Below are 18,417 nucleotides of genomic sequence, written 5' to 3' on the forward strand. Positions count from 1 at the left end.
AGGAGACGGCCTCCAGATATGGAGGGTAGCTGCGAATATATTGAATAAGCAGTCGTGGACAGCCGATAAGGGGTGGTAATCCAGCTTGGGGGTTGGGTGAAGGGCTAACAACCCATCACCGTAAAAAACAGCTTGTTACGAAACCTAACAGTAAGCCTCGGAATGGGACTGATTGTCCGGCACGACCACAGCAAAGGAAAAAGGTTATAAGATTTGGTACATGGAACATAACTAGTCTTTATAGAACAGGAGGGATAACATTAGTAGCAAAAGAACTAGCTAGATATAGAATAGACTTCGTGGGAGTACAAGAGGTTAGGTTAGATGGGAATGGCATTTCACAAATAGGTGATTACTTATTGTATTATGGGGAAGGAAACGATAATCACCAATTAGGAACAGGATTCATTGTACATAAAAGAATAAAATCAGCAGTAAAAAAGGTCGAATTTATCAGTGACAGGTTATCGTATTTAGTACTTAAGGGTAGATGGTGCGACATCATAGTTATAAATGCTCACGCCCCTACAGAAGAGAAAGACGACATATAAAGGATAGCTTCTATGAGGAATTGGAACATACTTTTGATCAGTTATCTAGATACCACATGAAAGTTCTATTGGGGGATTTCAATGCTAAAGTAGGACGGGAGGATATTTTTAAACCAACAATTGGAAAAGAGAGCCTACTCGTAATTAGCAGTGACAATGGAGTTAGGTTAGTCAACTTTGCCACATCAAAAAATTTAATTGTCAAGAGTACAACATTCCCCCATAAGGATATACATAAATATACGTGGACTTCTCCAGACGGAATGACACATAACCAGATAGATCACATCTTGATAGATAAAAGAAGGCACACTAGTATAGTAGACATTCGAACTTTCAGGGGGGCAGACTGTAATTCTGATCATTATTTGGTGATTGGAGAATTAAGAGAAAGACTATCAGTAGCCAAGCGAGTAGAGCAACAAGCTAATATTAGTAGATTCAATATTCTGAAATTAAAGGACGAGGAAACTAAGCAACGTTATCAGGTTGAAATTTCAAATAGGTTTGCTGCTTTAGCAACTGCTGACGAAGCTGGGGAAGAGTTAGATGTTAATAGCGTGTGGGACAATATCCGAGATAATATCAAAATTGCAGCTGAGCAGAGCATAGGTTATCATGAAACTAAGAAAAAGAAACCATGGTTTGATGAAGATTGTTCCACTGTAGTAGATAGAAGGAAACAGGCAAAATTGAAATTCTTACAGGATCCAATTGTGGAGAATAGAGATAATTATTTCAATGAAAGACGGGAAGCAAGTCGTACACTTAGGAATAAAAAGAGAGATTACTTGAAGGAAAAACTGAATGAGGTAGAAACAAATAGTAAAAATAAAAACATTCGAGATTTATATAAGGGTATAAAGGAATTTAAAAACGGATATCAGGCAAGGGTAAACGTGATCAAGGATGAGAATGGTGACTTGCTTGCAGACTCTCATTCAATCCTGAACAGATGGAAAAACTATTTTGGGCAACTGCTAAATATACATAGGCCAAATAGAAATGATGGGGACGAAATTGAAATACAAACTGCTGAGCCATTTATACTCGAACCCACACTTTCTGAAGTCGAAATTGCGATAGAAAATCTGAAAAATTATAAGTCTCCAGGTATCGATCAAATTCCAGCAGAATTAATACAAGAGGAAGGAAGCGCATTATCTAACGAAATTTATACGTTTGTACTTGCTATTTGGGAAAAGGAAACTGTACCAGAACAATGGAAGGAGTCCACAATCGTACCTATCTTTAAGAAGGGGGACAACACTAACTGTAGTAACTTTCGAGGAATATCACTTTGTTGATGTTGTACAAAATTTTGTCCAATATTCTTTTGAGAAGATTAACTCTGTATGTAGATGAAATTATTGGGGATCATCAGTGTGGTTTTAGGCGTAATAGATCAACTATTGGTCAGATACTTTGTATTCGACAGATAGTGGAGAAAAAATGGGAGTATAAGGGTACAGTGCATCACTTATTCATAGATTTCAAAAAGGCATATGACTCGGTTAAGAGAGAAGTTTATATGATAATCTTATTGAATTTGGTATTCCCAAGAAACTAGTTCGATTAATTAAAATGTGTCTCAGAGAAACATACAGCAGAGTCCGTATAGGTCAGTTTCTGTCAGATGCGTTTCCAATTTACTGTGGCCTAAAGCAAGGAGATGCACTATCACCTTTACTTTTTAACTTCGCTCTAGAATATGCCATTAGAAAAGTTCAGGATAACACAGAGGGTTTGAAATTGAACGGGTTACATCAGCTTCTTGTCTATGCGGATGGCGTGAATATGTTAGGAGAAAATCCACAAACGATTAGGGAAAACGCGGAAATTCTAGTTGAAGCAAGTAAAGCTATAGGGATGGAAGTAGATCCCGAAAAGACTAAGTATATGATTATGTCTCGTGACCAGAATATTGTACGAAATGGAAATATAAAAATTGGAGATTTATCCTTTGAAGAGGTGGAAAAATTCAAATATCTTGGAGCAACAGTAACAAATATAAATGACACTCGGGAGGAAATTAAACGCAGAATAAATATGGGAAATCCCTGTTATTATTCGGTTGAGAAGCTTTTGTCATCTAGTCTGCTGTCAAAAAATCTGAAAGTTAGAATTTATAAAACAGTTATATTACCGGTTGTTCTGTATGGTTGTGAAACTTGGACTCTCACTTTGAAAGAGGAACAGAGATTAAGGGTATTTGAGAATAAGGTTCTTAGGAAAATATTTGGGGCTAAGAGGGATGAAGTTACAGGAGACTGGAGAACGTTACACAACGCAGAGCTGCACGCATTGTATTCTTCACCTGACATAATTAGGAACATAAAATCCAGACGTTTGAGATGGGCAGGACATGTAGCACATATGGGCGATTCCAGAAATGCATATAGAGTGTTAGTTGGGAGGCCGGAGGGAAAAAGACCTTTGGGGAGGCCGAGACGTAGGTGGGAAGATAATATTAAAATGAATTTGAGAGAGGTGGGATATTATGGTAGAGACTGGATTAATCTTGCTCAGGATAGGGACCAAAGGCGGGCTTATGAGAGGGCGGCAATGAACCTCCAGGTTCCTTAAAAGCCAGTAAGTAAGTAAGTACATAAGATAAGATATTAGTAAAAGTGCATTTGTAATTTCTCTCTAAATCTTTTCATTTCTGCATAATCGTACATTAATTTTGGTTGATAGGTATTCTCTGGAACACCATATGTGTGGCTGGCTTCAGATGATGAAATGTCTATTGTGTGTTCAAAACATTCTTGTGGATAACAATAGTTTGTTATTATTTGTAATCAAATATATAGCTACATTGGACATAGAAGAGCTACAAACAATTAAACAAAATGATAAGATCATAAACATATGTCCTACAGTTAGCTCTCCAATCACCACGAGGCTATCCAGGCCTGAGAAGACCAGAATAGTATTGAAAAGGTCAATAGCATTTTGTAAGATATGGAACAGACCTTCAAGATCTCTGAATCGGTTGAGGACAGAAAATTAGGCACTGTTAAACTATATATCAAATCTGAAAAATACTCATTTATTTTTATTTTATTTTATTGGGTTATTTTACGACGCTGTATCAACATCTCAGGTTATTTAGCGTCTGAATGATATGAAGGTGATAATGCCGGTGAAATGAGTCCGGGGTCCAGCACCGAAAGTTACCCAGCAACTAATTTATTCATACATATAAATTTAATAAAATAATAGTAATACAAAGTTATATGCTTCGGTAATGAATTGTGTTAATGTGTTCCCGCATCTCAACGACACACTTGATTTCCCTCTGAAAATCGAATACAGAAAACTAGTTACGTTTGCCAGATTGTACGTTTTTCCAGTTTTCTTACTTTTTTTACCTTAAAATAAATCTTCCATAATTTGAAAGCCATCTATGTTTTTCCTCCGCAATATAATTATTTTCAACATGGAATCTATTCGCCTATATACACACATTTATTTTGTGTTTGTGTTTAAAAAGAAGTAGACCTGATGGCTTGTTAGGAATGGTAATGACCTTACACCTTAAACAATAAACAATCAATTATATGCTACTAAATCTCTCGGAACTTCATATACATCTTCCTTATTTTTATATGCAAACCTTTCTTTCTTTCTTTTTTTTTTAATTAAAACAAATCTAGCAATCCTAAAACTGGTTTTTATGTATTTTATTTCTCTAGTGCAGCATGATGTCCCAACAACTTTCAGTTAAAACAGCGCCAGGCATGAGAGCGGCTCTGTTTAGCCGGCCAGAGCTGCTCTCGTTCTTCAATTGCAAGCCGGAGCAGAACGCTCACGCAGTGGCGGACTCGCATTACAACTACCTTCCCTGCATTAATATAACAAGAGCCATTGTTGTTCTAGTCATTCAGTCTGTCAGTACATAATAGTTTATAAGAATATCACATCAATCCATTGTAAGTATAGACTTTATAACACTCTTATTAATTTAAGGCACGGGCCTCCAAAAGGATCGTCTGCGCCGAATCACTTGCAAGATGCTACTTGCATAAGCTCATGACCTGGGGTGGGAGAGTTGAAGATGTGGACAGCGACAGGTGTGTTAACTAGAACAGTGGCGGTTTATTGTACGCTAGACATCACTGGGGAAGTTCGTGTACTTTTACTCAACGAAAATCACAATTTGTTAATAACACAAATAAAAATACAAATAAATATATAAACAAACTATAGACATTGGAACAATATGACAACTACTCGTGGTATAAACAATTAAATTCAAAACACTTTGAAAATAAACAATTATTAGGAACTACAAGTCCCATGGAAATTGAAATTAAATACATAATCATCATTAGTCTGATGTAAAAATAAACCAATATATTTGTCTACGTATAATAATGAATGAAATGCTTTCTACTGAAATTAGCCTCTTCAGTTCCATATATTTGTTTCAGCAATATTGCATTGAAATCCGGAGTTACATCACACACTGCCAACCATAATTGGTCGTCCATCATGCGGGTCCTACATTTTGACTTCGCGCTGTTTCAAGTTTTGTTTATATTACGTATCAACACATCCATGACGTGCTGAAAATTCAAAGTTTTCTCACAAAGCGCTTCTTGATGAAGAATGCAATGTACTATGTAGAAATCTGATACACCTCTTTCGTTAAGAAACACTTTTAGTCTGCCAATTAAACTCTTTATTTAACAAAGATAAATTCCCCCAAAAAAGAATTAATGTGTTACAAAATTAGATTAATCAATGACGACAGTGTACGCTGGCTTTATCAAAAAAGACTTGAACAAAAAATGTTAGAAACACCTGAAGATGAAGACATTCACAAAGAATGGGAAAATATTAAAACTCAAATATCACAGGCAGCCATGGAGAGCATCGGAAAATATAAGGCTTTCACACAAAAGAAAAAATTAAGATCATGGGATGATGAAATTAAGATCATAAAAAATAAAAACATAGCTTATAGAAAATACCTTCAAACAAAATCCGTCAATGATGAAATAGATTATAAACATAAAAGGGCGATAGCTAACAGAGAAATTAGAAAACGACACAGGCAATCATGGAAAGAGTTTATATCTTTTTTAGAAACTGACATTTATAAAATGAAACCCAATACATATAAAATTTTAAAATACATGAACAGAGACATAAAGGAATCCGCCAAGATAAACCCTTGCCCCAAAATAGAAACATTCCTAGACTTTTACAAAAACTTATGGAACAATCCTACTTTTGATTCAAAATTCTGGGACACAAAAAACCCAGATGAACAATGCATTACAAAAGAAGAACTACAAGAAGCATTAAAGAAGACGAAAAATAGTAAATCACCTGGAGAAGATAACCTAAATTCAGAATTGTATAAATATGCAGGAGATCTATTTCAGGAAAGATTACTAAGATTTCTAAACAGAATATATCTGACTGCCACTTTACCGGAAGAATGGAAAAAATAGTGTAATTATTCCCATATATAAAACAGGAGATAAACAAAATGTTGAAAACTATAGAGGGATTAGTATCCTCAACACATGTTATAAGATATTTAGTAGGATTTTAAATGAAAAATTAAAAAAAACATGCAGAAACTTTCCTTCTGGAGTGTCAAAATGGCTTTAGAAAAGGAAGATCATGTGTAGATCCATTATTTAGTATCAAACTATTGTTAGAAAAAAGAAGAGAATTTAATTTAGAAACCCATATAGCTTTTATTGATTTTGTGAAAGCTTTTGATGAAGTCCGGAGAGACCTTTTATTCGACATATTACAAGATAAAAATATTCCAAATTTGCTATTACAAAATATAATATAAATCTACACAGACAGCAAAATAAGTGTCAAAATAAATAACTGTATATCCAAAAGAAAATTAGTTAATAATGGAGTTCGACAAGGTTGTCCACTATCACCAACTTTATTTAATATTTATATAAATGAAATTATTTTAAAATGGAACCAAATCTACACATCAGGAATCAAAATAACCAGTGCTCTAACATTAAATACCTTACTCTATGCCGATGATCAAGTCATAATTTCCAATTCAGAGGATAATTTACAAAGAGAATTGTATACATTAAATAAAAATATTAAAAGATTTTGGGATGGAAATTTCAGCACAAAAATCAAAAGTAATGGCATTTTTAGGACAAGACCCAGTCAGAAGATAATACACAATAACCAATGCCTCGAACAAGTGCAAAATTTCAATTATCTGGGTTGTGAAATATCTTATCAAAATGAAAAAGATATGAACAAGAAAATTACCAAATTTACACAAATTCTAGGAATAACATTCAATACATTAAAAGCTAAATTAGTACAAAAATCTACAAGAATAAAAATATATAATACACTAGCATTGCCCTCCCTTTTATACGGAAGCAAGATTTGGACATTAAAGAAAAAAGACATGAACAGAATCAAAGCAACGGAAATGAAATTTTTCAGGAGGACAGCAGGATATACTCTTTTAGACCGAAAAAGGAATGAAGAAATTTTAGAACAATTAGACAGTAGAAGAAAAAATCAGCAGATACAAATTCAATTGGCTAGATCATGTAAGAAGATTGGAAAATTCAAGAATCCCAAAAATTATGATGCAGTATAAACCTAGAGGACATCATCGACCAGGAAGACCTTTAAGAAGACTGCTAGATGGGGCCGAAACAGGTCTACAGAGGCCTAATTCGTGAAGGATGATGATGATGATGATTAAACTCTTTTTCTCGGGAACAACGCAACAGGCTCCATTAGTTGCCATGGACACTAGCTTTGACTACTGTAAATAATAATTATGTTTATGTAGGCATGAGCAAAGGCCATTGAATATTTCTTCTCCAGTGGTGGTCTAATAAATATTCCTCACATCAATCTGTTTGTCAACACCGCCAGATAACTGAGCTGTGCGTATTGAATCATTGCTTTCATCACAAGCGAGAGAAAAATGTTGTTGTTTTCTAATGCCAGGCATTTGACAATAAAGTCATTTGACCTCTTGCACTCCAATATTTTTCAAAGATATTGTCATGGTTAGCCACTGACGCACAGATTTTGAGGTGTTCCGAATCCATTTCTTGGTTTGAGTTGCACAATGGGCAGTTAGGGGACTGATATATTCCAATTCTATGCAGGTGTTTGGCCAAACAATCATGGCCTGTTGCCAATCTAAATGCAGCTACAGATGATTTGCGTGGTAAATCGGGAATCAACTGTGGATTATGATGCAGAGAGTTCCATTTTTTCCATTGAGATTGTGTTATCAAATTTTGTTTGTTGAAGTCTAAGTATGTAGATTTAATAAATCTTTTCACAGAGTAATACGTAGATTTAGTAACAGGTCTGTAAGTAGCAGTATTGCCCTTCTTTGCTAAAGCATCCGCATTCTCGTTTCCCAGGATTCCACAATGGGATGGTATCCATTGGAATACAATTCTTTTATTGAGTGATATTAATTGAGAGAGCATTTTAGTTATTTCTGCTATTTGAGATGAAGGTGTGTGTCTATAGACTATTGATAGAATAGCTGCTTTGGAGTCTGACAATATAACTACATTCTTAAATTTATTGATGTGGCATAGAAGATTCCTGAGACTTTCACTTATTGCAGTGATTTCTCCATCAAAACTTGTTGTTCCATAACCAAGAGATCTATAAAGTGAGAAGAGACAGCACGTAACACCTGCACCTGCACCTTGTTCCCTGGAGATCAAGATCCGTCAGTGCATAAATGAAGCCAGTTTTGTGGAGGGTACCTAATATTAATTGTCTCTGAAGACAATTGTTTCATTATTTGAGTGTTCACTTCTGATTTCAGTATTTCTTGTGTTAAATTTAGATTATACTCTATATTTAAGAGTGTTAAAGGGTTTGGTTTAATTTGTAAGTTTTCTTCTAAATTCGGGACGTTGATTTTCTGTTTTAATTCTTGAACCATGGATATGAAACTTTTTTGAGTTTTTAATCTACATAGAGGACAGTTAAAGTTAAGTGTTGGTTATTTTAAACAAAATTATGTTGGAAAAATGAAAAAAATCTTAACAAAACGTTAAAAATAAACCAGCTGTTAATTTCACATTTGTTAAGCCAAATTAAACATTATTTGGAAAAATTGGCCATAATTATATGATTATGTCTCGTGACCAGAATATAGTACGAAATAGAACTATAAAAATTGGAGATTTATCCTTCGAAGAGGTCGAAAAATTCAAATATCTTGGAGCAACAGTAACAAACATAAATGACACTCGGGAGAAAATTAAACGCAGAATAAATATGGGAAATGCGTATTATTATTCAGTTGAGAAGCTTTTGTCATCTAGTCTTCTGTCAAAAAATCTGAAAGTTAGAATTTATAAAACAGTTATATTACCGGTTGTTCTGTATGGTTGTGAAACTTGGACTCTCACTTTGAGAGAGGAACAGAGATTAAGGGTGTTTGAGAATAAGGTTCTTAGGAAAATATTTGGGGCTAAGAGGGATGAAGTTACAGGAGAATGGAGAAAGTTACACAACACAGAACTGCAAGCATTGTATACTTCACCTGACATAATTAAGACCAAAAATCCAGACGTTTGAGATGGGCAGGACATGTAGCACGTATGGGCGAATCCAGAAATGCATATAGAGTGTTAGTTGGGAGGCTGGAGGGCAAAAGACCTTTGGGGAGGCCGAGACGTAGATGGGAAGATAATATTAAAATGGATTTGAGGGAGGTGGGATATGATGGTAGAGACTGGATTAATCTTGCTCAGGATAGGGACCAATGGCAGGCTTATGTGAGGGCGCCAATGAACCTCCAGGTTCCTTAAAAGCCAGTAAGTAAGTAAGTAAGTATTCTTATGGTAATTTGGCTGGGCCTTAATAGATTATTCCTTAAAAACGGAATTTCTTAAAAGTGGCAATGTTAAAAAGAGGTTTTACCAGTCTAATATCATACAGTCACGAAGTTTGAGATGATATTTGGCATTTCTCGTGATACAGCGCTGCAAGCAGTTAGCAACTCGGAGTACTAGGAACAATAGACTGTGCCGTACTATTCCACATTGTTCCCTGTGAAGAAAAGTTGTGTAAACTGTGAAATGTTCATTATCGGTTGTAATAAATGTTAATGGCTAAAATATAATAATTGGAATAATAATATGGGACAAGAAAGAGACGTTTGTAGTGCTATAAACTGTAAGAAAAACAGGCCAGAATTATCCTTCTTCCAAAAGAGCCAGCAAGGTGAGTTCATAAAACATACTATGTACCGTACTTCATGAAAATAATAAATAAACCTTATGTATTTAATATTTCAATAAAGGAAGGAAAGTGTCAAAAACACAATAACGAAAGTATAATACATTTTGTCGTCTGCTAGGGAAGGGGTATGTGATGAGTAGAGCTCTATATAGAGAGAGTACTGCAAAGGTCGGTGGCTGTTCCCAAGCGCTCGCTCTGTTAACATTGCTGGAATAGTGAAATTGACGCTCTCTGCTGCAAATTCCATTCTAGGGCACTGAAATAATTGTAAATACGCTGACATGTAGCTAAATGTCTCACGCATGACCTATGAACTTTTAAATGTAACATCTCAATTAGAAGCATTGCAAATACATGTTACTCGTGTATAAGCTCTGGCAAAGAGAGAGAGTAAATGTACAATGTAGACCTACTGCAAGTATTACTGTACCTCTTTTTAGCAAATATATTTTGTCATCATTTAGAGACTTATCTAACCTCTCTGTCTGTGATTCATTTTCTTTCAAGGCTTTGTTTAACTTATTTTTGATCACATCAAGCACACCAATTCCAGGCCACAGCTGCATTCTCCTGGTGGAATGGGTGAATCTGCAGTGCTGCTAGCCTGTGTCATATTTAAAATGAAAAATAAGAAAGCTGCAGGCCTAATACAAATTTTATTATTTAATTATATATTGTTATAATATAATTAAGATATATAATATATTATATTATAGTATGTTAAATTTTATTGATTTATTTTATATATTATTATATTATATGTGCAGTGCTTGGGAAAAGTGACACAAGTCAGTTTCCACAAACCTTTTTTGATAATTTATTGACAACTTACACTGGTTTATGTCGATTTGATTTTTTTCTGTATGAATTATTGTAATGGGAGAAATACTTATGTCTCTTTTTCCAAACGAGCAGATGTTCCGTAAGTTGTCAATAAATTATCAAGAAAGGTTTGTGGAAACTGACTTATGTCACTTTTCCCAGGCACTGCAGATACTATATTATATTATGTATAGGAAATAATCGCTATTTGTGAGGAAATAAACCAGCATTAATACCATACTCACTTCGCATAATCGGAAGTGTTCATTTGCACCAGTTCATCCTTGCCCTTGTACACCTTCCTCTTGCCTTGTGTTACATCCCAGCACAACACTGAGGCATTTTACTGTCTTTGAACTAAGAAGAAAACTGCTATTTAATTCAGTTTAATGGTTTTCTTATGCTAGTACTAGTAGGCGAGGTCACGTGAAGAACCAATCAGAGTGCCGTATTGTTGGCAAGCGGCAAGGAAAACAGTTGCTATACTCTGTCTATAGTGATGAGGCGATCCTAATGGTTAGCAGCTAAAGTTCAACTGTCACTGGATGCATATAGCTTTGTGACTGTATGCACTAGACTGTGATGTCTCTTGCTACCCTAAATTGAAATTTCTGTAGTGTTGTCTGTGATTTTTGTTCATGGTTTTATTATTCTTGCAGATGGGAGATAAAATAGTCCACTTCCACGTGGTATTCCTTAGACTAGCTCAGTAACTCTTCCAAAAGTTAACAACAGAAAACCACAATTTTACGGAAGGTAAATCAATACAAAATGAATTGCTACACTGACAAGAACACATTCGCAGTAACAATTAAAAAATACTTTGCATGCTTATTTTCCTATTTCTACAAGGTGTTAATCCTTTTCAAAAACCCTGTTTATTAAACAAACAGCATTCTGTTTTACTGTACCAGATACTGGAAATACAATAACAATGTCAACGCATAATGCTGCTCTTCAGTTTAATTAGCGTGCGAGTCGCAGCAGTGTGACACAGGAAGAACTCCAACCTAACAAATATATATATTCTGTAGTGACAGACGCTTCACCAACAAGAGTCTCACAATAATTCTCGTTACATATTGCAATGGCAGAAAATAAGGTGAAGTCAGAGACTTTATGTCTATTCTATTAAAATGCTTCTTAAACATTTTACTTTATGGCTGATAATTTGAGCACTAGCACAAAATAAATACGATAAAATATACAGGTAGCTGAAATGAAAGTTTTGAATGAAAATGTAAGAGTTGAGTTTCAAATAAATTCGGTAACAAAGTTGTAGGATCCAGCGCGAAATCGGCAGAACATTATTTACTCAGAATGAAAAAAACTACAGACTACTTAAAACAGCTTCCTATTACAATCCAAAGACTAAACAAGATCAATAAGAGTACAGATCCGGTGAACACTGAAAGAGCTGTAAAGCTAAAAATTTCACAATGTCTAGACTCTGAAGTGTAGAAAAAGAAAGTGACACCACAAGTCCATATTTACACGAAAGGTAGGTGCTAACTCTACTTACCTTATAATTTCCTAACTATGAAGTAGACATACTGGATGTCTGTAAACCCTCTTCTAGCTGCAGCCTTCATGAAGCTCCTGCATGCGGTGGCAGAGCTCACTTCCCGCAGCATGGCTTCCAGAGCACTTCGATTAGCACACCAATTTCCAAGTCATTCTTGAACAAAGTAGAACGAGTAAGGTAACACAAACAAGCAAATGTAGTCAAACTACTATCAACAACAAGCACAAAAAACATCATTATGAGCTCTTGTTCCATCAAGGGTGTGGGAGATGTCAGTGAAAGCTTCACAGCATCCTTACATTTCATTGAAGTTATTAAACCACATTTATCTATAACAAATTACAAATATTCTTAAAATATAGCTGCAATATAATAAATAATTAATACAGTTGTATGAACACAATATTTTCATCAAGGCTTCTTTAATCAGACATGTTTTGGGTTACTGCTGTCCCATCATCAGTAATTAACAGTGGTCCTCACATAAGCCCGCCATTGGTCCCTATCCTGTGCAACATTAATCCAGTCTCTATCATCATATCCCACCTCCCTCAAATCCATTTTAATATTATCCTCCTCCCAACTATGTTTCGGCGTTCCCAAAGGTCTTTTTCCCTCCAGCCTCCCAACTAACACTCTATATGCATTTCTGGATTTGCCCATACATGCTACATGCCCTGCCCATCTCAAACGTCTGGATTTAATGTTCCTAATGATGTCAGGTGAAGAATACAATGCGTGCAGTTCTGTGTTGTGTAACTTTCTCCATTCTCCTGTAACTTCATCTCTCTTAGCCCCAAATATTTTCCTAAGCACCTTATGCTCAAACACCCTTAATCTCTGTTCCTCTGTCAAAGTCAGAGTCCAAGTTTCACAACCATACAGAACAACCGGTAATATAACTGTTTTATAAATTCTAACTTTCAGATTTTTTGACAGCAGACTGGATGACAAAAGCTTCTCAACCGAATAATAACAGGCATTTCCCATATTTATTCTGCATTTAATGTCCTCCCAAGTGTCATTTATATTTGTTACTGTTGCTCCAAGATATTTGAATTTTCCCACCTCTAGGAATGATAAATTTCCAATTTTTATATTTTCATTTCGTACATGAGACATAATCATATACTTTGTCTTTTCGGGATTTACTTCCAAACCTATTGTTTTACTTGCTTCAAGTAAAATTCCCGTATTTTCCTTAATCATTTACTTTCTGATAGCCAGGCGGCACTAAAGGCGATTGAATCGCCTTTAGTCAAGTCGAAACTGGTACTGGAGTGCCGGAATACCCTCATGACACTGGCAAACACTAACTCGGTTCATCTGAGGTGGGTACCAGGACATGCAGGGATTCACGGAAACGAGAAGGCGGATGAGGCTGCTAAAGATGGAGCTGAGACCCCATTTATAGGACCAGAACCTGTGTTGGGACTATCTTCAAGACCAATTAAGCAGGTCATCAGGGATTGGGCTCACAGACGACATATTAGCTACTGGAACTCAATTAAGGGCTGTAATCACAGCAAGGCCCTTATCAAAGGTCTTGCAAGGACAAAATCGAATGAGCTGCTGAGACTTAGCAAAAAGCAGCTCTCTTGGGCAACAGGATTTCTTACAGGACACTGTGCCCTGAAGAAAAACTTATACAGGATGGGACTTATTACTGACCCACTGTGTATAAGATGTTCACAAGGAGATGAGTCAGTAACTCATCTGCTATGCGTTTGTAATGCGCTTGCACAACAAAGATCTCTCTTTTTTGGGAGTCACTTTCCAAAACTTGAAGAGATCTCAAAGGTCCCAATCCAAAGTTTGATACAGTTCATCAAGAACTTGAAACTTTTGGACTGAAAGGGATGAAAGACGGGGATGCGCAATAGATCTTATAGGTCGCAGTGCTTGGGCTGGAAGGAACACCGCTGTTAAATCTAATCTAATCTAATCTTCCTTAATCATTTGTGGATTTTCCCCTAACATATTCATGTCATCCGCATAGACAAGCAGCTGATGTAACCCATTCAATTCCAAACCCTCTCTGTGATCCTGAACTTTCCTAATGGCATATTCTAGAGCAAAGTTAAAAAGTAAAGGTGATAGTGCATCTCCTTGATTTAGCCCGCAGTGAATTGGAAAAACATCTGACAGAAACTGGCATATATGGACTCTGCTGCACATTTCACTGAGACACATTTTAATTAATAGAACTAGTTTCTTTGGAATACCAACTTCTGTAAGACTATTATATAAAACTTCCCTCTTAACAGAGTCATATGCCTTTTTCAAATCTATGAATAACTGATGTACTGTACACTTATACTCCTATTTTTTCTCCAATATCTGTCGAATACAAAAAATCTTATCAATAGTTGATCTTTTACGCCTAAAACCACATTGATGGTTCCCAATAATTTCATCTACATGGAGTTAACCTTAACAAAAGAATATTGGACAAAATTTTGTACGACGTCAACAAAAGTGATATTCCTCGAAAGTTAATATCGTTAGTCTTGTCTCCCTTCTTAAAAATAGGTACAATTATGGAATCCTTCCATTGTTCTGATACACTTTCCTTTTCCCAAATAGCAAGCACAATGTATTAAAAAGTAAAAATGTCTGACTTCTTAGTAAGGACGGCTGCCTCTTCCGCTCTCCAAAGCTGTCCCTGATAGTCAGTATAGCAGGGGAATTATTGTGACTTACCATAATTCTCCTTCTAATGAAACGAACACAGAGTTCAGCACGTGAGTGCATGATAGTTAGTTCTCCAACTCCTTGGGCTCTAGCTGGTCTGGATATTACTGCTGCGTTCATTGTTGCGCTATCTTTTCCAAACACGATGTTTGCTAAACTCAGACACGACTCGTTTGCTCTGATGATCACATTCCCTTTGAAGATGTCAGCAATCTTCCTGTATAAGAAAGAATACATATTATCTCACGTCCTATAATGAGACAACTCAACTTCATAATAATATCGTCACTACAAAAGTTCCTTTTTAATCAGAGAATATGAAAACATTAATGTTAATTGTGGGTTTTAGGCTTTATAATTTATTTTCCAAGTTTCACATCCCAGTACCATTCAGCAATGAACACTTCACGATTAACATTAAACTGTCGATACAATGTGAAAGAACAGTTAAGTGAAACATAATGAAATTAATATTTTGTTCCTTTCTAATTTTCTATGCTTATCTCTTGTCCAAATGTCATGGGTTCTAATCTTGCCGAAAGCAATGAAATTTTAGGGGGAATATAATATCTAAGTGTGGACTATATCAAATTAGGAAACTGTAAAAGATTTCTCTGTTAATGAATAAAAACGAATAAAAGCAAAATTCTATGTTCAACCCCATCCATTAGATGTACTCAAGTTTCAACTTTTCTTAGCATTGAGGAGACCTCTAGTAGGAAAGGAATGGACACATTTTTACTCAAAATCTTATTATCCACAGTATTCTGTGGTGCACAAACTGAAAATGGATATCAGTGGAGCCCAGATTTCCATGTTTTTATATAAACTTGTTACACTTCTCAAATATTTGTTTTATACCTTACCGATTCCAAATAACCATACTTTTCCGTGCCTGTGTGCATGTTTTGGCCTTTTTGGGAGTAAATTCATGCAAAATGCATGTTTTGAAGATATTAGATTTAATAGCACATATTTAGAAATTTATTTTGTATGTTATGTTCTTTTTTCTGGATCTAGTGGATATTTTATGTTAACTTGCATAATAGTGCCTTTTATGAATGTTGCTTCGTAAAATCTGGTATTTCCACGTTATTTGTTTATTGAGAAAAAAAATAAAAGAAAGCTCCCTGTAATATGGTTTTGTAGCATCAAAAGGCTTTGCACTAATCCCTCCCTTTGTTACACTGAAATTTCCAACCCCAACTCTCTCTCATTACAAGCCAGGGACCAAAATATTGAAAGAAAGGAAGCCAGAAGCAGCATGCTTTTAAACTGCAATTTAGTATACTTTTGTGTCAAATTGTGAAGTGTTGCTGTAGCTCCTGTTAGAACTGCAAGAATAAATCTTCTGTTAAAATGCATTGAGGAAAAGGAATTTCTAAAAACAGACAGTGATGCAGTTTATTGTGATTGTTGTAATAAAGACGTAAGCACTTGTGTATTTTGGGGCGCATCGCAGTTAAGATGTAACGCTGCAAAGCCGGAAGGTCGCGGGTTCGATTCTCCATGGGGTCATGACCATGCGGAAATGCAAAAGACTTACAATTCGACCTCACTTTGACCCAAATTTCATCTCTTAAGTATGCATCTGCCACTTCTTGTGATGTAGAAAGATCATTTTCTGTGTCCAAGAATGTGCTTCAGATAAACACATGAGCTTAAGTGAAGAAAATTTTGAGAAATTAGTTGTAGTAAGCTTATGTTGTTTCAAAATAAAATATAAATGTAACATCATGTAGAACTCAATTTTGATAGTGCATATTTTTAATGTTTCTTTCACTTCATTGTGCATGTCTTGTCATATGACAGTGCACGAATGCATGCATGTTTTAAAATTTGACAGTGCATGGAAATCCGGCTCTAGATATCAGTTAAGCCGAGACAAGAGAACAAGAGCCAAAGATATTAGACAATTTTCACACTCCGCCTGTCTGTAATTCTTTAATGTTATCATGACGCCATTATTTGCAGAGCCTATCAGAATCAAGATATATATGCTAGTGTAATAAGTAAAGTGCAGATTTCTAAGCACAATCAAACAGTAAAATAAGCACGAAAAATGGTGAAAAGAAGCACCAAAATAAGCAAAAACGAATACACGGAAACAGCAAAATAAGAACGAAAAATGGTGAAAATAGACACCAAAATAAGCAAAAACGAATACACGGAAATACGATGAGAAATTATTTGCTTCGTAGAACTCTTCCCTTATTGAAGGCTGTCACCTGGAAACAAGAAGATCCACGTCTTTGTACTGACTTCCAACAGTTTGAGTGACACAATGCAAGGCATGTCAAGTGAACTAATTTAGGATAAAGAACTTTTAAACCAGCTCCCGCTTTAACAATATATGCAGGAACATCACTGAGAAATAACAATAAATTGTCATACCGAATCCCTTCCAGCCACAAGAAAAGTAACGAGTCGTTGAAAAATTTTGCAACAGTGGAATGATTTACTCAGTCAAGCAGCTATTTGTATATTAAGAAGAAATGATCTGCTGCCTGCTTCCCACTACAGCACTACACACGCACTGTCTCGACGCATCTGTGGTTTCATCAATAGAAATTCGTATGTTTTCGTGCTTCAGTTTATCCCGAATATTACAAATTACTTCTTGAAAACACTGTGGCACATAGTTATTGGGCGATGTAGATTCGTCTGGGACCCTTTTGTTTGTGAATTCTTCTAAAAATACCCGAAGCTGCACATTATTCAATTTCCACAACGAATGTCGGAACCCACTAATGCTAAACACGAGTCTCTGAAAAATGTATCATTAGAACTCGACTGTACACTGCTTTCAATCAGTTGCTGGTTTAACTTAGATTTATTCTTAAACCTCTCCTCATGCCGCATTGCATTAATATGCTGCACAGTGCCATATTTTTTCTTCGCAGAAACACTTTCTTCACACACCAAACAAAATAAGACACTGCTGCCTCACTGGAAATATTACTCCCAAACTCATTTACGCCTTTGCGTAAGAATGCTGATTGAGAGGTTTTTGTGGGTGGCATTCCGTAACTACAACTGCAGCAATCACACACAGCTTATTGAACCAACACGTATTGCACAACTTGCACACTGCAGCTTGGAACTCGGGGATTCACCATCCATGCACATGACATTCCTTAACTACAACAGCAGCAATCACACACACCTCATTGAACCAAAGCGTATTGCACAACTTGCACACTGCAGCTTGGAACTCGGGGATTCACCATCCATGCACATGACATTCCTTAACTACAACAGCAGCAATCACACACACCTCATTGAACCAAAGCGTATTGCACAACTTGCACACTGCAGCTTGGAACTCGGGGATTCACCATCCAGGCACATGACATTCCTTAACTACAACAGCAGCAATCACACACACCTCATTGAACCAAAGCGTATTGCACAACTTGCACACTGCAGCTTGGAACTCGGGGATTCACCATCCAGGCACATGACATCATTCTGATAACGCGATAAGTGCGATAACTGATTGATCTGCCTAGTCGCAGAAGCTTGGCGGGGAATCCCAAGGTTCTCTAATTAGAACTACGCAGTATTATTTCG

At 36.0% G+C, this 18,417-nt stretch overlaps 1 protein-coding gene across 7 annotated transcripts in view; it reads right to left on the reverse strand.

Annotated features, from left to right (window-relative positions):
• Positions 1–18,417, reverse strand: part of LOC138693721 (conserved oligomeric Golgi complex subunit 4-like) — a 96,425-nt gene that overhangs the window by 13,167 nt on the left and 64,841 nt on the right. For all 7 annotated transcript variants that reach the window (XR_011330402.1, XR_011330405.1, XR_011330404.1 and 4 more), the window contains 2 exons: positions 14,854–15,061; positions 12,148–12,303 (listed from right to left, as the gene is read on the reverse strand). Coding sequence is in view for 1 of the 7 variants with exons in the window: in XM_069817544.1 (XP_069673645.1) it covers positions 15,030–15,061 (32 nt within the window). In the remaining 6 variants the exon portion in view is untranslated. The remainder of the gene's footprint in view (positions 1–12,147; positions 12,304–14,853; positions 15,062–18,417) is intronic.

Source organism: Periplaneta americana, unplaced genomic scaffold (genome assembly GCF_040183065.1).
Source record: "Periplaneta americana isolate PAMFEO1 unplaced genomic scaffold, P.americana_PAMFEO1_priV1 scaffold_19, whole genome shotgun sequence".
NCBI lineage: Eukaryota > Metazoa > Arthropoda > Insecta > Blattodea > Blattidae > Periplaneta > Periplaneta americana.